General features: G+C 35.3%; 1 protein-coding gene across 1 annotated transcript in view; it reads right to left on the reverse strand.

The window, feature by feature from the left end:
• Positions 1–3,243: 3,243 nt before the first annotated feature.
• The window catches only part of SMARCA1 (SWI/SNF related, matrix associated, actin dependent regulator of chromatin, subfamily a, member 1), a 29,230-nt gene continuing 10,628 nt past the window's right edge, over positions 3,244–21,845 (reverse strand). Inside the window, exons 9-24 of the mRNA XM_054388805.1 lie at positions 21,145–21,213; positions 20,326–20,435; positions 19,445–19,671; positions 18,803–18,924; positions 18,263–18,415; positions 17,311–17,443; positions 16,273–16,421; positions 15,541–15,660; positions 14,288–14,398; positions 13,976–14,089; positions 12,188–12,310; positions 10,540–10,672; positions 9,455–9,573; positions 9,058–9,270; positions 3,992–4,102; positions 3,244–3,322 (exon numbers count right to left, since the gene is read on the reverse strand). Coding sequence (XP_054244780.1) covers positions 3,251–3,322; positions 3,992–4,102; positions 9,058–9,270; positions 9,455–9,573; positions 10,540–10,672; positions 12,188–12,310; positions 13,976–14,089; positions 14,288–14,398; positions 15,541–15,660; positions 16,273–16,421; positions 17,311–17,443; positions 18,263–18,415; positions 18,803–18,924; positions 19,445–19,671; positions 20,326–20,435; positions 21,145–21,213 — 2,079 coding nt within the window. The 3' untranslated portion in view covers positions 3,244–3,250. The remainder of the gene's footprint in view (positions 3,323–3,991; positions 4,103–9,057; positions 9,271–9,454; positions 9,574–10,539; positions 10,673–12,187; positions 12,311–13,975; positions 14,090–14,287; positions 14,399–15,540; positions 15,661–16,272; positions 16,422–17,310; positions 17,444–18,262; positions 18,416–18,802; positions 18,925–19,444; positions 19,672–20,325; positions 20,436–21,144; positions 21,214–21,845) is intronic.

Consider the following 21,845-nt stretch of genomic DNA (forward strand, 5'->3'; position numbering starts at 1 on the left):
TACTGTCATATAACTCAAAAAGTAAAATGACTGATAAATTCAAAACAATGACTATAAGAAAAGGAAAAAACACAACCATTGTGACCTCTCCCAGGATGTTAGATGCACTGCCTGATGTGTGTAAGCTGCTAGATGGCTTTTTCTTTCTTCAAGCCTAAAGCTAACACAATCAAATTTTAGTTGTCTACTTAAAAGGAAACAAGTCACTTCAAAATTTTATATAATGCATCTTTTTTGGCAACTATCAAATCACCTGAAGGCCCTAACTTCTCAGAAGTTTTAGAATCCCTCATGGTGAAGAGCTTCTTCCATCCAATCTGAATCTACCCACTTCTAGTTTTGCTCCATTCCCCCTATCACAGAATTGTTAGGGTTGGAAGGGACCTCAAGGATCATCTAGTTCCAGACCCCGTGCCACGCAGTCCCTCACCACATTACATTCGGTGTTTACAAACTTCTTGCTAAGAATATTCCTCACCTAAGAAAGTAGTTCCAGGAACATTCCTTTGTTTCTCTCCATCTAGTTCTGAGTCACAGCAGCATATCAATTACATACTGCTAGGCATATACTATATGCAACTAGAACTAAAAAGGAAAAGAAAGATCCATTTTACTTTAATCCTGACCAGCAGCTGTTAGCAATTTTCTTTAGTTATCACTGTGGGATGTGATGGATGGAAAAACTCAATATGCTGAGGAGTATAGAGTGTACAAGCGTTGTGCTCTCAAGGACTGTTGTTCAACAGCACATTCAGTTTGGCTAGGAACTACAAACTCTAAGAGATAACAGATAGTTCCTGGGAGTATTTATTACCCTTCAGAAAAGCTACCTGATCAAGAGGACAGTATCTGAAAGAACAATTGCATGATTTTTTGCTATATAGCTGGTATACTATGTCATTGAAGGAGGAGAAAATTGAGCATTAACTCAAGTGGTAATTGAAACCAAGAAATCTGCATAGAAGAACAAGCTGAGATATTACCATTTTAAGACTTTCCATACACTTTGCAACACAGTGAAGCTGAATACACAAAAACATGCAAGTCAAACAAAGCTAATCTACAATAAACAAAACCAGGATACACTTAATCCAAGACTTAAAACATTAAGTATTCACCTGATGCTAAACAGGAGCAATGGAAAAAGGTCTAGATCTAGCTACGTAATTCAATACAGATGTGATTGACTCTTCCATACTTTATTCTCTCTTCTTTTTACATGTTTTTATAATTTCATAAACTGATTGACACAGGAGCCAAAAAGCAAATGTAAATAAGGCATTTTCCTCTCTATTAATAGCAATGCTCCAGGGATTTGTGATTATATATGTATGTAGCTGCACAGCCTTTTTCCAGCCCATAATTACACAGGATGTCCTTCTCCCAAGGACAAAGCAGAATGTCAGCTACTCCAATACCAAAAATAGTGCTTGAAAAGTCATCTCCTTTCTTCTGAGCAGACCTATCCCACAGGGGTTGAATACTCATTTAAAAGCATGTTTTGACACCCATCACTAACCTCCTGTCTGAAAGTTGTGCCCCATCATTATCAGCTGTAGCTCTCATCAGATGAATATTTTTTTTCTCCAAACACAAATCTTACAAATAAAAGGCCAGCTCAATAATTAACAACTTGGTCCCCAAACAAAAGCTCCATTCCAAAATACAAAATCAAATCTTTCATCTTTCGAAATGCTCAACCAAGCCACAAACTCATTTTGTCTCAAACCTTAAACACAGACTATCAAAAAAGGCTGGAAATTACTCATCAAGGTTACAGAGATTAGTCCTAGAAAGCTTCAAAGACATTCCAATATAAATTACATAAAAGATTATGGACAAAACTCTGTCCTAAGACTCAAGAACTTTAAGAAGTCCTGAATTTTACAAGTACAGAAGAAAGCAGCCAATGCAAAGCATGAAATACAAAGTTTAAAGAGGTTTTTTTTCATCTCCAAACACCTCTAAACACAGAAGGAAGCAAACTGCACTAGAAGAAATTTACAAGTAGTCTTCAAGGGAAGTACCATGTAAAGCACACTGCATTAATCTAGACTTGACATTATGAGGGCATGTCTCACTGTAACAAGGTCCATACTAAACACTAGATCAGAGACTGAAGATTAAAGTAAAACATGAGATGTCACAGTCACTGTTCTACTGAGCCAGGAAAAAGGCAGAGACTCCAAGGTGAGCAGAAACTATGAACCTGCTTAATAAAGGCCATTCTTGCAAAGTCAAAAAAGTCATACATCCAACACTTTCATCCCTTCATTAAAATAAAAATACTAAAAAAGGAGCACTCCATAATATATCCCCATTGCTTCTGACTGACATGTTGAATCAAAGGTACAAGCAGAAAGTTTGCAGAGAATTAGAGCAACAAAGCTCTTTTAGCACAAAGCAGCACAGCTGAGCAGCCTACCAACAAGAAGATTAATTATTGTTTGTTACTTGAAAAAGAAGCTGTTAGTTGACTACTTCAGTTTATTAGGCATAGAAAAGTTTTCACCTAGAGGTCATTCTGATAAACACCCTGTGTTTAAGCATATATGAAACCTAGCAGAAACCAGTAATAAAGAAAAAAAACAGTGTATTTGCTGGCTTGCTTTCTGAACCTTTCAGAGAAAAACATCAATTTAACACTGACAGCAAACAAGGATGTCAGTCTCAGATTTTTTTTGTTGTTGTTCTGTCATGCTCCTGATCCTGTCTAAGTACTCCTCTGAAAAAAAAAAAAAAAAGAAACTGATCGATGATGAAGGCACAATTATACAAACCTTAACATTCACTCTAAATGTATCTATGCAAAAAAGGGAGAGAGGACAGGGAAAATAAAAGTAAGTATATTTCTCTTCAAATAATTAAGTCAGTTTATTTTCCAACAGCCATATAAATTTAAAATATGAAACAACAATAATACAGCTATAGAATCTAGGTTTTCTTTCAAAGCAGCAGCATATAAAACATATAAAAGCTAAAACCTCAGCACAAGCTTCAAAAAAAACAAGGACTGAGTGAATTTTGCCAAAGACATGAAACTCACAAAATACAGTACACAAAAATACTGGAATGCGTAAGAAAACTACACATTTTAGGTAGAGAAAAACATCATAATGTATACAAAATTTGCAAAATTAAACCATAGGATCTAGGGGAGAGTACCATGAATACAAACACGTTGGCAATTAATACTTGTAGATGGAGAGAAGAAAGTGGCAGTTTTACATTTAACATTCAGTTTTCAGATTCATGACTTCACTTTCTTAGCATCTTTTTTTCCAGAGTTGTCTGCAGCCAAATCTGCTTTTCTCTTCTGTGACTGAAAAAGGGGAAAATAATTATAAATTCAATGAAATAGTGGCATTACAAAAAAATAAAAATATTAAAGTATATCTTCAAAAATGAGTTGCCCTAACATATTATATATTTCAATTCAACTTTGGAAGCTATAGTGGAAGGGCAAAAAATATACAAAATCTTCATATTAGATACTTAATTCTGCTTTTTATCTTTTGGAGACCATTACATGTTTTCAATGGTACAGGAACCACACATACCATGAATTGGATGGGGAAAAAAAAAAATCATGATCTTGACTTATAAACAATTCTGTTTAAAAGATGACATGAAAATAAAAGAACCACTTTTCTTCTTCCAGAAAATACTAAGCAGGGAAAGAATAACAATCTGAAATTAAAGCAGACATGTGGTGTAAATATGCAGGTAGGAGGGCAGTCCTACATCTTCTTAAAGACTCTTCCCCTGCTACTTAAAAGACTCTTCTCAAAAAAAGTCTCAAAATCCTATGAATTAGGAATAACTACATAAAAATCTAAGAGCTGTGAACAGACAAATATTTCAAAAGTTAATCTCTCAACTAATGTTTTATTCTAAAACGATCAGTGGCTACAATTATCTTTTTCATTTTCTCTGAAAATGTAATTGAATTCTGCCCCATTACAAGTACAGTAAATACTGCTAAACATACTGTTGTAGCTTTTGCTCCTCTTTTCTTCTTTTCAGCTCTTTCTTTTTCCTCAATTTCCATATTTTCTTTTTCTATTAAGGATATGAGCGTATTGCAGCGTCTCTGGAACTCCTAAGGAAGCAGAAAACATTAGATTCTCTAAATGACACAAATCCTCTCATTTACATAAATGTTCAAAATTCATGTCCTAATTATACTAGCTCAGTTATTGTTCATCAATGTCTACCTTATTGTACCCTTCTGTATAAACACAGACAGATTTACTGAAATGCTCGACTTCCCAGCATGGATTTTTCCAGGATTGGCTGTATCTTCCAAACTGACACCCCTCAAAAGACTGATCTGATCTTTCATCTTGTTTAGATGAGGCAAATTAGAGCCTGCCAACACACTATGTCAGATGTTAGAAAAAGAGAGATCATCAAGTGTGTCTTTTAAAGCAGAGGGAAAAGATAACAAAGCCATCTTAAGCAATACTTTTCTGTGGCAAAACGTTTGTGGTGAGATGCTCTGGAGCTCCAAATTGGCAAAAGCTATGCCATCTTAAATCATGAACTCTCAGTTGTATTTTTAGCCAAACAGCACCCTAAAGGTAGCAGGCCTTAAATGCTTTTAGCATCCAGCCTTCCAAGTCTGAAAGTGATCAAGATTAAATGCTGTACAATCATTTATGCACGGAAAAAAAATATTTCCAATGAAACTCTACAAGTATCTGCATTGCAGTTAACCATTGGCTTGGTTAAGACAACTTACTGACTTGTACAGTTTCTTGTATCTTATCTCAAAAAGTTTTCTTACTAAACACTTAACAGTACTTGTTTTAATTAGAATTATTCAGTATCTTCTGCATATGAGAACAGCAATTGCATAGGTTTTTCTGTCCAACTCACCTCCTAATAAGGGGGAAAAAAAGCCAGAAAAACGTGTCTTATCTCTACTAAATTCAACGAAGCAATTTTTGAACCACAAGATATCCTAGAATTACCTAGTAGCATAAATCTTAACCTACAACCAATCTACTTGCAATGAAGAGAACGAGTGACCTTTTTGCCCAGGAATTAGTTTGTTTTGTCAGAATCTGTAACCTGTGTATTGCCTCAGCCATCATGTTACACAATGGAAAATGACACAGCCTGAACACTTTTTTGATTCTCAGTGTTTTGAAGCAGTCAAGGAGATGACTCATCTTTGAGTCATTAATACCCTAAAGTTTAACCATATTCCCTAAGTTCTCTAGTTTCCACAGATTCTTCTATGAAGGGTGCTCCACAGCCTTGGGTGAAAGCTCTGTAATTCTGAATGGACACAATGGATCCTGCCACCAAGTGAATTTTTTTTAGCAACAACAACAAAAAGTTGTCAGGCATTTTCCTTCACAACTCCATAGTAGAAATGTTCCAGGCTCACATAAGCAGGTTTCCACACAGAGTATTAAAGTGAGCCATTTCTACCAAAATCATGTAAAGGTTAACTCCGCACTCCCCAGTGCAAGCTCAACCGCAAATCAGGGTTCCACAGAATGCAACAGTCCTGCTAGAGTTAGAATACTCTCTCTTCATCCAATAAAAATTCCAACCACAGTTTTTAGATAAAAAGGCAACCAGTCTGAGAAAACTTCAGTGCAAGCCATCCCAACATACATTGCAACCCCAAAGAAAGAGCAAAACAGAGCCTCTGTCTCAAAAACCTGTATTCTGCAGATGAATACAGATGATAAAAAGACAGAAGTAGAAAGATGATTGTCAATATGCCAGAAGCATTTTACATTTAAGTCTGTGTATACTGCACTCAGATTTAGGAGCTGTAGGTAAACAATGATGACAATGTGCTCCTTAGTAACAATCAGCTAGATCATGTCTAGTATATGACACACTGGTTTGTGTTAAATTCAAGACAAGCAATTCATCAGAAAGAACTTAAAAAAATAACCTTCACCTATTTGCTTAAGGCACAAAGAAAAGTTCTCCTCTTTCCTGAGGAAAAATGCTTGCATAAATATACATCTTAAAGTGTACAGGTTCATGGTTACTTTCCAGAGGAACCACTAGTTCAGAACAACATGATATGGACAGAAGATGGATTCAAAACCAATTTTCTCTGGAAAATCTCAGAAGCAGTTGACAGATGTGACATGTACACAAGTTTTTCAATATCTACCATCAGAAAGAATCTACATGATAAATTCTGCACTGACATACTGAAATTTCAATATGGACTGATCCTAAAAATGCACTTAAGAGTTTAAAATGGCTGGCACCTTTAGAGGTGAGACTTTATTCAGTGTGGCCTCACCTTCCTCTTTAGGACAGTAAGAGGCAAGACATAATTTGCTTACCCCTTCATTGCTATGAAGACTAATATTGCAATAAATAACATGGGAGCACTGAACCATCACCTTCCACGAGTGAAGGCAGAGAAGCTGACTTGGGAGTAAAAGTAGTCCTAAACTGTGTCAACAGGTCCATGTATTCCTGTATTCACAGAAGAGTCATTTGTCTTGTGCTGAGCAGGGTTTGAAGAGAAGTAAAAGAAAGCATGCATAATTTATGGTTTCAGAAAACAGATACATGATTCACTAATTTCATGATATTTTACATTCTTCCTGCATGGACAGAAAAAAAAAAAAGTAATAACAACTATAATTAATAATTTAAACCTCTGTGCTCAGTTGAAAAAAAACAAACACAACCAATTTTAGGCACTCTCAGTCTTTTTAAAACTTACATTTTGGGTAAACTATTTGGTTTTGGAATAAATGAAGCAGAATTTTTGTTTTCCAAAGAGAAATCTTCAGAGGGAGAAGAAACAGAAACAAGAAGATGGAAAATAAATTAGCTATTTATGTGGAATTCAAGAGACATCTAGTGGTTAGCAGAACAAAGTTTTCCCAAAGAGCCTGTTAAGTCCTTTTCAGACTCGTACTGCCCTTTCTCATCTTGTTTCTGAGCAGTTTGAATGTAACAAACGGCAATTTTAAGATCACATGTGAATTTTGGTATTCCAAGAGGTTTTACCCACTACCAGCACTGTTCTTCCTAAAAATTACCTAGCTAGTACAAAAGGGACTCACGGAAGTATTCAGATATCCTGACCTTTTTGGATGTCTTATCAGTGATGGGCAGTTATAAACTATCAATCCACATGTATCCATTAAACATTAAAGAAAATTAAATGTACAGTGAAAGTGAAAGATTATGTTATCTTTGTATTTTCATAATACGCTTTTTAAACGGTGTAAAAGCAGAAACCCTAACATTATTATTGTTAATGGGTAGAGTTTTAAAGAGAAAACAGAAAACAAAATATTTACTATATTCCCAGAGCCTCAGTTTCAGCATTAGACATCACAGAAGGTATTTCCATACTTCAGCAAATGATTCCTATCCACTTCAAAAAGAAAATTATATGGGACATAAGGATCTGCAAGATGATTTAAATGGAATATTGAACTCTACTCCTGACTTAACTACGTATGAAATAATATTAAATGTCAAGCTACATTTTTAATTTCTAGTACCCATTTCTATGATTTACTTAAATGGATTCCTCCACAGACATCTTAGAAGTAACTTCATAACTAAATACTGGAGGTTTCTCTCCTTATGGACTTCATTTTAAAATTCGGTATTTCTTCAAACAGTCATTTTAGCAAGTAAGGCCTGTAATTCTTTTTAATTAGGGGCTAACGGCTGCACTATCCAGACACTTTAATTGCTGAAATATCACGCAGAAAATGTACTGCATAATTATAAGACACTGGGAAAAGCAAATATTCCCACCTATTCAAATACACATTTTAAATATTTTATTTTATGTTCTATTTGTTCTTAGCACAGTACCCACAACTCTGAAAGAACATTTTATAAACAAATCCTGAGGCCAGGAAACAAAGACAGTAAATAATAATGCACAAGTGGTTCTGCAATTGCTAAACTGAACTACTAAAAAAAGCCACATTTGTATACAAAATGACATTTAAGGTACATGACTGCAGCATAGTATTTAACTAGGAATTTTCTTACAAAACAATGGGGAGAATTCTGTGACAGCTGTGTAAGGGACAGTGTGCTCCACTCTTACCAGCCATGACAAATCAAGTACACAATAAAAATGTTCTGTTTCTCACTCATTGCAAATGAGTAAAGTTATTTAAAAAAAATTGTAGAAGTACATTTTTTCCCACATAAATATGTTCACATGAAAATACACCTGTGTTTCTTACATAAGGTGCATGGACTTACAAATTTTAGTCGTAAGAAAAACAGTCAGTCAGGGGATATCTGAGCAAAATCTTCAGGGCAAAGCCAAAGGCTTTTTTATCATTACAACACCCATATTCCGAAGCTGGTACCTACATAACTGACTTTTTGAAATCAAAGCTTCTCTTAGTGTTATCACTTCCCACTTAATCACTGAATTAAAAAAGAATGGCTCTGCTCTTCAGATAGAGGGACAAATATATAGCTAAAATTCAGAATATTAGACTACTTGCTATCAAACTTGTATTATATTCTCTTAGTATGAAACAAATCTTCAGGAAAAAAAAATAAGCACTTGCACGTGATAATCCTTCTTGACAACTGAAGCGCATTTTAAGCCTTGATTCTTATATCAACAACTATATTTCCTCCTGGTTTTACAAGTAAAGTACAAATATTAGAAAAGCTGTTCTCCCAGTATATAATCAGATGTTTTCAATATTGTCCAATGGCTGTGAAAAGCAGTCATATTTTAAGAGACATTGCTTAGTAATACTTTCGGTTTGTGATAGAAGTAACAAGGATATTTGTAAAGATAGTCTACTTCTGCATTAATCCCTCAGGGTAACATGGGATTTCACATTGGCAGGTTTTCTAATCTCTTTCAGCTCTACTGTGTTGTTTTCAGTACTAAGGAAAAACGTTAATTTATTAAAAACTAGAAGTGAGAATAAAAATCTAAGTTATTTGTTCAGCACTTCTCTCCTAGACATCAACATTCTGGCAAAAAATCAAGTTTTCTTTTAAGCACCATCACATAAAAAGATACTTCACAGAGTGACTTAAGTCCACATAACTGATACCTACCATTGCAGTTCTAGATTTGATAAACCAGTCAAATCTGAACTGAGGAGCATTGCGCACACACTGCCTCAGTTCCTCATACACATTTTCCTTGTCAAAACCCATCTTGTGTAACATGCATATCAAAAATCTGTCTTCCTCTTCTGTGTAATTTTTCCCTTTGTTTGTTCCATACTGAATACGCAGCTGATGAAAAGGTGCTTTATACCTTGCAATCTGAATGCAAAACAAAAATAAGTACCAATAAGCATAGACAATTGATTATACATTTTTGTAGATTGATACATGGTATAGTATATATGCTATATAAAAAGGCAGAAACTCCCAGCCCCAATTATTCCTTTTCTGAAGGAATTTGAGAGAAGTCAGCTGCAGAAAACAAAAAACCTGCACTGATTACTTTAGCATCGAGGGCCTTCTTGATACTGATCCTCCGCTGAATTCTTGCCTCTCCTCGTTCAATCTGAGCCATGATCCTCTCAATGTCCTGTAGTTCATTACAGCGTTCCCAGAAAACAGCTAAAAACACAAAATATAAATTGTAAAATTAAGTATTTTCCTATACTCTTACTACTTTACTCAGCTGAGGCACTCCAGCAAAGAGTAACACAGTTTGTGGTTCCATTAAATCCAGAAAGATGTACTAAAACTCTCCCTTTTACTATACAGGCAAGAAAAAAAACCTACATAGACCCTTTATTTTTAAGTATAAGTATTTTTTTAAGTATTTTTAAGTATAAGCAAAGGCTTAGTAACAACTGTAACAAAGTTTACATTCAACATAGTTACTTGTTGTCATATAAAACTCAGAGAAAGTTACTTTTAAGGATACTTTTTGTAATAATGGTGAACCAGGTAAGGGCTGCTCTAATAGTGAAATGTTGCTATTTCAGTGCTCTCTACCGTCAGAGCCTATTTGTTTTATCAGTCATATAAGACAGCAATTTGTGACTCCTCCATAACATCATCTAGCCAACCCAAAATAAATTCAACACTCTGAAGGGAACCATTGCAGAGCTCTTCCTTTTTAAGCCATAGGAAGAACACTACAGTTAAAATTTTATGAAGGCACTTAGTGAAATTAAATCCAAAGATGAAAGAGGAAAAATTCTGTACAGAGGTAAAAGCACAGCGTAAAGAGCAGTGTGCTAGCTGCAACAGCACATGTACTCACAGCATAAAGAGCCACAGTGCCACTGTAATGCAACCTTGTGATTCCACAAGACCATGCTGTCAACATGAATTAATCATCCCAGGTTTTCAATTTTCAAAGAGGGATAAAGGAAAGCCGAAGACTTACCTATGCTGCAAATTCAACCTTTTTAACAGAGTTAGGTCTTCTACAATAACCATCATGTACTTTCAAAAATACAACATTATTCTTCTACGCATCCAAATTCCACACCTTGGAATTTTAAAAGAATGTAAAGCAAAAATGATGGTGATACCATGAGATTGAGAAATATATTTCAAAATGTCACAAACCTGAATACTCAATGACCTCCTCAGGTGACTTTCCCTCCACCTCACGGGCAATGTTGTCTATATCATCACGACCGTATTTCTCATTAGCTTTAATAAACTGATTGAAATCCCTTTTATTCCAGTTTGTAAAACCCTGTAAGCAGCAAGAGAGCAAGAAGGCCTTACTAGGCAGAAGGGAAACATTTGGCATTTTGTCTTAGGTATGTATCATTTGCTCCAATGGGCAGTGCCTCTGTGCTATCACATAATTACAGTGGTTAATGATCTTTCAGGATTTCCATAAACTTGTATTTCCCAGGGTTTACTACTGAATCATTAAAAGTCTAACGAGTTATTTTTGTGCATGACTCCACAGGCATTAGTAGGAGCTTTTTACTCTTCTTTCTTTTGAAACTTTTTATGTGGTATTTCTCCAACGAAACAAATTCAATGACAGGTTGCTGTCATTTTAAGTCATCCTTTAGCAGGTAAAACATTTGTCACTTTTAGGAGTACAGAGTGTACCAATGCCAGTGTCATTACAAGTTCTAGAGGAGTGCAGACAAGAGCTTCAGCTTTGGACATGTACCAACCTTGAACCAGACAAATCAGACTAGAGACCATTTAATGTCAAGAAATGATCTCTAGTCCAAGAAGATGTAATTAAATGGAAACTCCATAGCACTAACTGAAAATTTGTTGTGTTCCAAAGAAATGGATCCAAAACTGAACAGTTAAGTGAGATGCAATGCACAAACATCATCCAAGAATGAGACATTACAGTTTAAAGACAGGGAAAGGAGAAAACATTAAGAAGAAACAAACAAGAAAATCACACCTGAAGAGCAATCTGTAGTACACTGACTTTCTTTCATCACAGAAATACATTTACAAGGAACCCTGTCAGTTCTCCAGCTGAATAAACTCACTCCACAATTAGAGAGCATCTTTACAAGAAGTCTATTATACACAATACAAACACTTATTTTGAATCATTAACAGCAGTACTGACATGCATAGCAACACCAGCTAAAGTAATTTCACCTCTTCATAGCAGAGAAAATAACAGTCAAATTGTGCCCTTGTAAATTTCTTCTTGGGGTACACTATGCCCACTTCCTTCACTGAAAATTTTCCTAATCAAAATATCCTGTTGCTTTTTGACACATACCTTCCTCCTTAACAGGTAGCTTTTAGCAAGCCTACTTAGCAGGGTAACAGTGCAAAAAGTCAAAAAACTTGCCAGCAACAGGGATTCAGTCCCAGTATAAAAGGAACATGCCTAACAACCCAACTGGGACAAAATTAATGGATGTGGCATGTCTTATACAGTATTTACACAGATGTATATGTTGATAGAGGCTTGTCCTCTCTGATTCGAACCCTTTTGGATTAAAAAACAAACAAGCAAGCAAGGTAGATGCATACACAAACTCACCAACTGGATTTTTGCATGTATTGCTACTATTCTTGCCTCAACAATCTTGCAGACATTGAAGGACATAGTGACTAAGACACAAACTTGTCACAGGACAAGAAAGGTCCCTCAACGCAAAGCCACGCAAAACCACTGCATTTTGCATGCTTTCCTGTGCACGTTTTATCATTTTAGTATTTATATTCCACACTTGTAAAAAAAAATTAAATACTTCACCTGTTTTTATTTTACCTGTGTTAGAAGCTTTTCCTTCTCTTCAGTTTCCTCAGTATTCAGAGGCATAGATTCATCTATTTTCTTTTGCTCCTCTTTTTGTACTTGAGCTGCGTTTGGGAGCTCAGGATTCCTAGGGACCTAAAAACAGGGGTATCAATAAGTAGTAATGCAGCCATGTTTTTAAAGAGACTGCTCACTTCTCCATCAATCTTGGCTTGCAATTTATGTAAGTTCTGCCAGGTTTACTATGAAGCTACGCGCACTGTCAAAATAAGGACTAGACAGACATGACGTATACAAGGTCTAGCAACGTTTTACCTGTTCCTCTCCATACCAACACCAATTTAATGTTTGTGACCTTTAAACTGTGTATTGCAATTCCCTATCACACAACAGCAAACAAGTCATAATACAGCATCCAGTAAAGACTTTGTAGACTTTAAAGGTTTCTGCAGCAAAAGGCAAAGAAGTTAAGAGATAATTTCAACATCTTTGCTTTGGTGGTTTAAGACTGGCACATAAAGCATGGTCTTTAGCTATTTGATTCCTTCTGATACTGCTTCTGACAGTCTTCAGTTTCAATAACAAACTCCAGATAGTTACACTTCCATTACAAAGCAGAACAAAATCTTATCATAATCACTTTCACCCCTAGCAAAGAGTCATACTAAGTCTTTAAGATAAGAAGCGTTCCTGTTTGACCTATCCAGTGTGACAAATTTCATTAGGACTGAAACACCTCTCTTTCTACATGAATATTGTCAACATCAGTAATTCTCTCATCCTTACTTGTTGGAGCATTAACTGAATAGTTTCTTTCCCTAAGCTAACTATACTTTCATGAATTATTACCTTAATTCTATCTCACCATAAACAAAATTCTTTTTGCTTCAAACTAGGTCCTAAGACGCCTTCCTGCTTTTTCTTAAAAACACTTTGTTACTATGAATTCTACTCTTGCAACACCAATTTCCTATCCATTGCTTTGTATGACAAGTTTATGTTCTCCAACACATTTTATATGTTATTTCTTCTTGCTGCAATCTGCCATGGAAACATGGGGCTTTTTAAAATAAGGTACATGTCTGAAAGTAGGGGATCTATTTGATTTACTCAGTCAATATTGGCACAAGTAATGAAAATCAGCATCAAAATAGAATCTGTGTTTCCTGCTCAGCCTGTAATGTCGTCAGGGAGAGGGAGAAATTCAACTAAGGCATCGCAGAGAAAAAAAAAAAAAAAAAAAAAACAGTCTGTTGTCTGGTTTTCTTTCTGTAGTAGTAATACAGTCAGACTTCTCCACAGCTTTAAACACTTTATATCCTGCAAAGTGTGAGGAAAATTGATGTCACTTTATTTACCCTACATATTAACACAAAGTCAAATTACATATTACCCTAAGTTACTTTCTGCACAGGATACACAAAAAGCTATAATGAAAAAATCCTACCCTGGCAGGTGTTTGTTTTCTCACCTTAGAGCACATATCACGCTTCTGGTTTTGAGAAATATATATGAAGCATCTGTACCGTACCCACCACAAAACACAGCTACAGATATGAAATTTTTAATGAAGGAAGGAATTACAGATTACTTCTCTGTTCTGCAATGGAATAGAAACAAGGAAATAGAGGATCTAAGACGTTTCCTTCACAATGAGAAGCATTTTGCCGAAAACAAGACTAGAATGATATTTCCAGTTGCTGTCTCATTTAATTCATTTAGCTACTGTCAGGGCTGCCATACATCTGCAAACAGGAATACAAACACATTTTACTAAATCAAGGAGGAAAACCTCATTACCTTATATCCTATAGTCTTACGATAATACAGAATTTCTTTTTCCAGAAGTTCAAACAACCGTGGTGGGAAAAACTGGAAATCTTGAATATTGGGTTGTTTTGGAGGTCGTGGAGCCTTCAAAAATACACAGATACATTATATAAGATCACTTTCTGTGCAACTAACCTGCCATAATTCAGCAGCCGTGGCAACCTATCACTCTGTAAATGCATTCATTTTATTACCAGTATAGAGTGAGAGCAGGGGATGCAATATGGGAGAGAAGAGCAAAAGAAAAACCTAAACTCCCCTACATACTTCCCAGCATATTACCTTTGGGACTTTTGGTTCGCTAACACGTAGTGCTTCTCTGAAGTAAGCATCAACTGCATAATTAGCTTTGCGTTCTCGTTTTGGAGGCTCTATCCATTCCATCATGCTCAGCTACACACAGAACAGAAAAGATATTGAAGTAACTGCATGCTTCCTAAAGTCACACAAATAATGACTAATGCAGTACTGCAAAATTCCAATGTATTTTTGCATAGCAAATCTGATGGTTCTGCTCAACAATTTGGATTGTACAACAGAGCTCAAAAATAAGCTAGAAATGCTAACTGATTATAGCACTTAAAAACATAAAAGACAATTCACAGGTAGGGCAGTGCAGTGACACAGATAGATTCTTTTAGACACCTAAGTATGGTTATGAGTCCATCTACTAAAACACAGTAGAAGGAATGGGGACTTGGGGTCTAGATTCTATAGCATTTTATGATATAAATGAATTGCTTCTGCTGTAAGTAACAAAACAAATAACCTCTACAAAGGCTATAATATTGGCAAAAAAAAAACAACATTAGATTAGAAACTAATCTTAACAAAGTTACCTGAAGTAAAGTTACTAAAGCATGTTACAAGCCTGTGCCATATCTTGCCAGCTTCTTATAATTCGATTATCAACATAAAAAAAGGATCTTGAGTATACACACACGCCCTACACTCTATTCTCATTAACTGTTGTGTTTTCCTAAATGCATTTTCAAAATCTGTAAAAAACCTGAGTTAGAAGGGCATTCTGTAGTTACCAGAATCACCTGATTCCAGGTGTCCCATGCAAAATAGATTCAGTGATAACATTGTAGGACCCCAAGTAATACTTCTTTGTTTGGATGATCCTTCTGTAATTGGGTAAACAATTGACATTAATGCTTTTGAGTAAAAACTCCACTGCAAAAAAAAAAAAAAAAAAAGGCATAAATCCCAGTTCTACACATCCTTATCAGGTCTGGTTTTCCTTCTCAGTTGGCAGTAAAATAATACTGACTGCAGCACTATAGTAGGATGCTACATCATACTTTGCTGCAGAAATTATAAAATTTGAGCAGTATTATTAGATTTTTAGAGTGGGGCTGAAAGTTAACGTAAAAAAAATAAAATCAGAATATTGATGTTTCTGTGGAGCTAAGTGAATTTTTCAGTAGATCTTTACTTCTCCAGAATAACCTTTATAGCTGTAACATTTCTAGTATGGCCTTTATGCTTGTATCCATAAACTAAAGTCTTAAAAGTCTAAGAAAAATTACCTTTTGTTTTTCTCTGTAATCTTCACCTTCAAAGTTGTATAAGCTCATCTCTGTGTCCATAGTGAAATTTCGTAAGGAGCTCTCCCCCATTTTCTGCAATCTTTCATTCATTTCAGCTGTCTGAAAATACAGAAAGATACTTTTAGGCTCACTCAAGATGCCTTATCTTTACTGAAATAAAACCAGCTTTCATCATCATTAGAACATCGTCTTTTTCCGCTTTAAGCTTTTACTTGCATTTCTCTGGTAAGGAGCAACACCCACACTGCTTTTCAATTTCAAACAGAATGACATGAGCTTTTCCATTAAAATAAATGTATTATGCTGGGATGTAGCCCTACAACTGTATGATTGAACTTTTAAATTTAACTGAAATTTATACCAAACTCTTTGGAGCTGAAATGGTAGTTCATTTTTCCACAAAGCTACCTATTTCCTAAAAAAGTTCCATAAAGGTTTTGTGTCTATTACAAAAGTGAACATGAAGTTTACATCCTTCTATATGTCCACAAAATAAACAGTGCTTAAGATCTGCTGCACAATGTCTAAATTTTGAAGATTTTAACTCACAATTTCAACTTCTTCAAATCTTTCCTTAGCTTTAAAATGCTTATGAAGAGTAAAGTAATAATCGGGGATAGATTCACACAATGAGACTTCATTCTATTTTGAGCATACACATTTAATATTGGACACATTTCAAATACCATACAAAAAAAACTATTCTCTAACCTTCTTTTCACCTCTTTCTAAAATCGTGGTTATATCTTCTTCTGTTAGCTCACTATCTTTGGAAGCAAAAACATGCGTAGCTCCATGTCGGATCATCTGCAGCATTTCATCTTTTGCCAGTTTGTTAGACTGCTGGTCTATGAGCCTTCCTAAAATTAGCAGAAACACGTTGGAATTTAAAACACAATAGTTCTAGCAGGACCATGCAAACAGGTGTTTTTAGTTCACGTCAGAACAAGAAAAGAAAAACAGAAGAACCATATAGAATAAATTTCATTTTACTTGAGCTGAAAATAAAGAGAAATTGGGAAGCAATACAACAACTTTGGACCAAGCCATAACAAAAAATGTTTCAAAATTTGGATTATCCAAGTGTATGTTAAAAACTGAACTGATCAAAATCTTATTTCAAGATGAAAAACAAAGTATTCTGTAATAGCTCTTAAGAAGTACTTAAGATTTTTGACACTCACTTGACTAATTTCAACCTACATCTCTGAATACTCTTCCCAAAATCCTAAGTTCTGTCTCATCTCTTCAGAGTCCATCACAATTGTGACCACGGTCCTTTCAGTAGCCCATCCTTTTGAAAATACAACCAACCTTCAAAACTTAGCTGGAGAACCTTACTTTTTGACAAACTATTCCAGACAAAGCCACACAAAGCAGTTTCAGTATTCAGTATATTCATGTGGTAAGAAGCACACCTATATAATTACTTTTATCTGTCATTGAATATTTCACTTTTTTCTTCTTTTCAACATATGACAACAACAGGTAGCATCTAGTCAGCTACAGTTTGCTTTCCTGACTTAGAGTCTTAGTATAAGCCTTTGCCCACATTTTTTAGGAATATAGATTTTAATATTTTAAGTTTCAGCTGAAAAAGTGAGCAACTTAGACTTTCTTAGGTCGATTTAGTGTACTGCTATTATACACAAGGCCTGCTTTCTCTCATACTGTTCATCTGTAGTTATTAAACCTATACTGTAAGGGACTGAACAATTCTGTTGCAGACAAAAGTATAACAGTCGATACCTTGTTGTATAACTATAGAGTCCAGTCTCAGTTTTATTTCAGCTCTTTCTACAATCCTCTCTTCAACAGTATTATCAGTGATTAGTCGAAACACCCGTACTGGTTTCTTTTGACCAATACGATGCGCACGATCCTAACAAACATAAATCAGTAAGCGTTCAGCCACAAAAACTCACAAGCAATAGACAGCTTGCAAAAACAGCAGACAAACTAGCTTATATTTCTTGGTTCTTTGTTTATTCAAGGGTATACAAAAAAATAAACCAAATGGAGTCACATTTACTCATACCTGGCTATTACACCTTTTAATACTGGGTCACTATATAGTAAATGCATCTATGTTAATGTAACGAAGATAACTGAATGCCTGTCTAGGCTGCAGTTGCGAAATGGAGATACAGCAGTATATGCATGTACACACCCACCTATACTGCTTTCAAATTAACTCTCTCACTTAACAGAAGTATTGAAACTTTGGCATCCCTGGACTGAGCACATTAATTTCATGGCCAAAATACATGCAGCCAGAGCTTCAATACTGTAGTTGTCCCAAGCTAGATAAATTAAAGTATCAATATGTAGCCCACAAGCTGTGCAGGTGCAATACACAGTAAATGAGGTTATATAACTAACATTTTGCACTTATTTGTAACAAAACTTGAGTTTATTCCTTCTGAATAAAAAAGTTGTCTTAAATAAAAACAATGAAACAACTGGCCTTTAAGTTGTTAGAACCAGGATTTTCTCACTGTCCTTTAAGAGTCATTAAAGCTTTTGCTCTCCTGCATACTAATTACTTCCTGAAAATACTATAAAAATTCACAAAATCACTCATCTTCCAGTTATTAGCATGCACATCACTGTAAATATTTCATGTGTTTAAGTGTAAACCCCCAAAACAAAAAAATACAAACCACAGAACAAATGAGTGTGTATAAGAGAAGTAACTCACCATGGCTTGCAGATCTACTTGAGGGTTCCAATCTGAATCATAGAGAATAACCACATCAGCAGTTGCTAAATTAATTCCAAGACCTCCAGCTCTGGTACTCAACATGAAAATGAATTTACTGCTGTTGGGAGCATTAAATGTGTCTATTGCTTCCTAAAATGAAAAAAAAAAAAAAAAAAAAAAAAAAAGAGATTTCAAACAAGCTCCCAGTATATTGGTGGCTTTTTAATGAAATTTGAAATTCCCAGCATGCAAAAAACTCAATTTCTTTAAACAAATTAGAAACTGTAGGTTTGCACAGGTAGAAAAATCCACTCTAAGTCCACAAAAGACTGTATTTTTCATTCAGCTGACAAACAAATGAAACCTACTTTGCTGTGGACTTTGGTTAGGAAAAACCATATACTCTTAGCTATCCTACCCTTTTCAGTTGCAGTGTTTTTCCTTTACTTCAAACAATGAAGCAGCTACGTATAATAACTCCTTAATAATCTAGTATGTAAACCAAAGACATTTCTCACTTATATACAACTTTCTGACCTCTCTTTCTTCATGTGGTGTCTGTCCATCAAGTCGGCAGTACTCATACCCACGCCACATGCAATAGTCTTCCAAAATATCCAGCAAGCGAGTCATCTGACTGAAAAGTAGGACTCTGGAACCTGAGAGAACACAGGAGGTTTTGGTGGTGGTTTTGTTTTCATGTTGATTTTATCACAGAGCCTGTTATAGAGCATGAGTAGAATTCATGTAAAATATTCTGTAGTGTGTCTAACTTACTATATTAAATAATCCTTTCTTCTGAAGTTATTTTTCCTGTACTTATTTAGCTACTCCTAAAGACAGTTTATGTGATAATCTATACAGGAGAAACACAGCTATAGAAACAGAACACCTAAAACCATAAGAGAATTGGCTGACAAATGATGTGCATAAAGAAACTAATCTCAAATTTTCTTAGCAAAAGGGAGGCTCTGCTCTTCCTTTCCTTCTACTTTGCCACATTATTAGTCTTCCTCATCACCTGTCAGACTTTCTTCCCTCTGCGTTAAGATTTAGAAAAACAATGTCAAAACCCTCACTGAACATAATGAATACATTCACTGGAGGCAAGACAAGAAGCAATCTATTCAATTTGTGAAAAGCAGTTTTACTTACTAACTGTTCATGAACTGTACTCACCTTGCTCTCTGAGTTTTGCCAGCAGTTTATCTAGAACTAACATTTTACCACTGTTGGTGATGAGATGAGTGTCAGTGGTGTAAGGAGGGCCAGGCTCAGCACCATCAAACAGGTATGGATGGTTACAGCATTTCCGCAGCTGCATCAGAATATTCAGCAGACGCATCTTATCCATTTTCCCAGCTGAATTCAGGATATCAATATCTTTCATCAAGATCCTTGTATACCTGAAGTTTTACAGGAAATTTTGAACAACTCTGTTTTCATTTGGTATTTTGAAAACATAAACGAAACCCTGAAATATGCAGTTATTTATTTCTGGATGCAGGAGTTTACTGTTTACATAATAATGAGCTATGTTATTATGAAAACATGGTGAAGACATCTGGCTGATAATAAGGAGTTATAAATTCATACCTAAACATGAAATGCAATTTGTCTGTGAGTGACAGTGATCTGTCATTTACTGGGTTATCTTACACTTTCATTTTAGGACTATGAAGTGGATTAAATGTATTTATTTGACTGAAGCTGCTATACTGCCTCAGCTCTTCTTGTCACATCTCCTCTGGGGATGTGACTCCTCAGTTTTATTTTAATTTCAGCCCAGATTTTTACTGTGCATGCATACTTGAATCAAAGGAATAAACTTAAAGAATAAAATTAAGGAAGGGAAAGAAATATCTGTGTTTTCCTCCCAACCCATTTCATTAGCCTTCCTGAGAAATTTAACTTGGACACCTTTAAAAAAAAAAGCCTCAAAGACAGCTATAAATAGGCTTCTCCGTCTGACTCTTAACATGCAGCTAGAAGAAATAAAATGTGAAGAGCTCTATTGCTCTTTATCAGAAAAGAATCTTACTTTGACGTAAAACACTCACCATTCCCTCTGCATTTTGCTGAGCCCAAGATAAATTTTTACTTCCTTCTTCGGAGGCAAACTCTTTTCTACTTCAGCTTTTATGCGACGTAATAAAAATGGCTTCAAAACCTACATAAATTAAGATGTTTTCCACAGATAAATTTATAGCACTGGTTACCTCAAATGCAAAATTAAGTTTTATTCAGAATTAATCAATATGTTGCTACCATGATGATTCCTTCAGAAAAACTTTGCTGAAGTCTGCAAAATGAAGTTATCCACTAATAGGCTAAGTTCAAACATAAATAGGAAACACTACATAAAGACTGCCATACTCATCCCCATTGTTATACTAAGCAAGGGCCAAACTTACAATCTTATAAACTATTTATTACTTTAACATAAGCTCTGTTTCATTTTAACTAGTAGCATATACAAAAGATACTAACAGCTCAAAGATAAGCAATTTATGTTGTACTTCCTTCTGATTTGTTTTGTTACTGTATGATGAAAAATGTCTTCTCATGCACAGCAAAACAAAGGTAAAGGTATGCGCAGACTAGCGCAACATATGTACACTCTTCACAGTAACAAGTGGTTTCCAAAAATCTCAAAATTCTTCATTTTCACGTTTTATGCACAGATGCTTCAAACACAAAAAGCAGTATCTCTAATAGTAAGTTCCAACATTTCATTAATGAAAATTCTGCTGCGTATTTCTGTAAATACCTTCATGTTCATCTCAGTTTCAAGATGAAGAGTAATCTTGGGTTTGGGTTTTGTTTTGTTTTTTTTTCCACACTGTATGCTAGCAACAACACATGATTACTTTACTTACAGCATGAAGTCTTTCTACAAGTTTCTGATCACCAAGACAATTTTTAGTGTCAAACCATGAGTCAAAATCCTGTAGTGAAAAAACAGCACCATCAGTATGAACAGTTTATCATCTCCAGTTTTAACAGACACATATTGACTCTCTTTCACTCCAGCTGAGAGCTGCATAAATCTTGAGACAGATTACTTCTCTAAGTGAAAGGAGAAAAACAAAACAAAACAAAAAATCAGTTGCAACTCTGTGCCAGCTCCCCAGCACATTGTAGCACTCAAGTCAACTGAGTAACTCTGCAGAGAGGATATTATTACTCTGCTTAATTTACAATTGTTTTCCATGATCATCACTGCAGTGTCCAAGTTCTTGCCCTCAGTGCTTATGTTAGGACAACAAAAAAAAAAAAAACCAGAAAAAGAAACCAAAACCTTTAAGAAAATGAGATGGGCAACAGAGCAAAAACCACAGAACGAAGCAATTCAAGTACAAGGAAACAGTAAAGTAAGAGAAAGATGACTAAAATTCTAAATTAAAAAAGGGTTTATACCTATTTGGATGCTTCGTATTCATTTTGCATGGCTCTCCAAAATTTTGTTCCACTTTACATAATTCTTGAACTATTTCAAGTATTAGATTTGCTATTACTGCCCTGAGGCCCTATCTGCACTAACAGAATGCACAGGTTTAGCAGAGCTAAAGCCACAGAG

This window comes from Indicator indicator, chromosome 17 (genome assembly GCF_027791375.1).
Source record: "Indicator indicator isolate 239-I01 chromosome 17, UM_Iind_1.1, whole genome shotgun sequence".
In the NCBI taxonomy this organism is placed as follows: Eukaryota; Metazoa; Chordata; class Aves; order Piciformes; family Indicatoridae; genus Indicator; species Indicator indicator.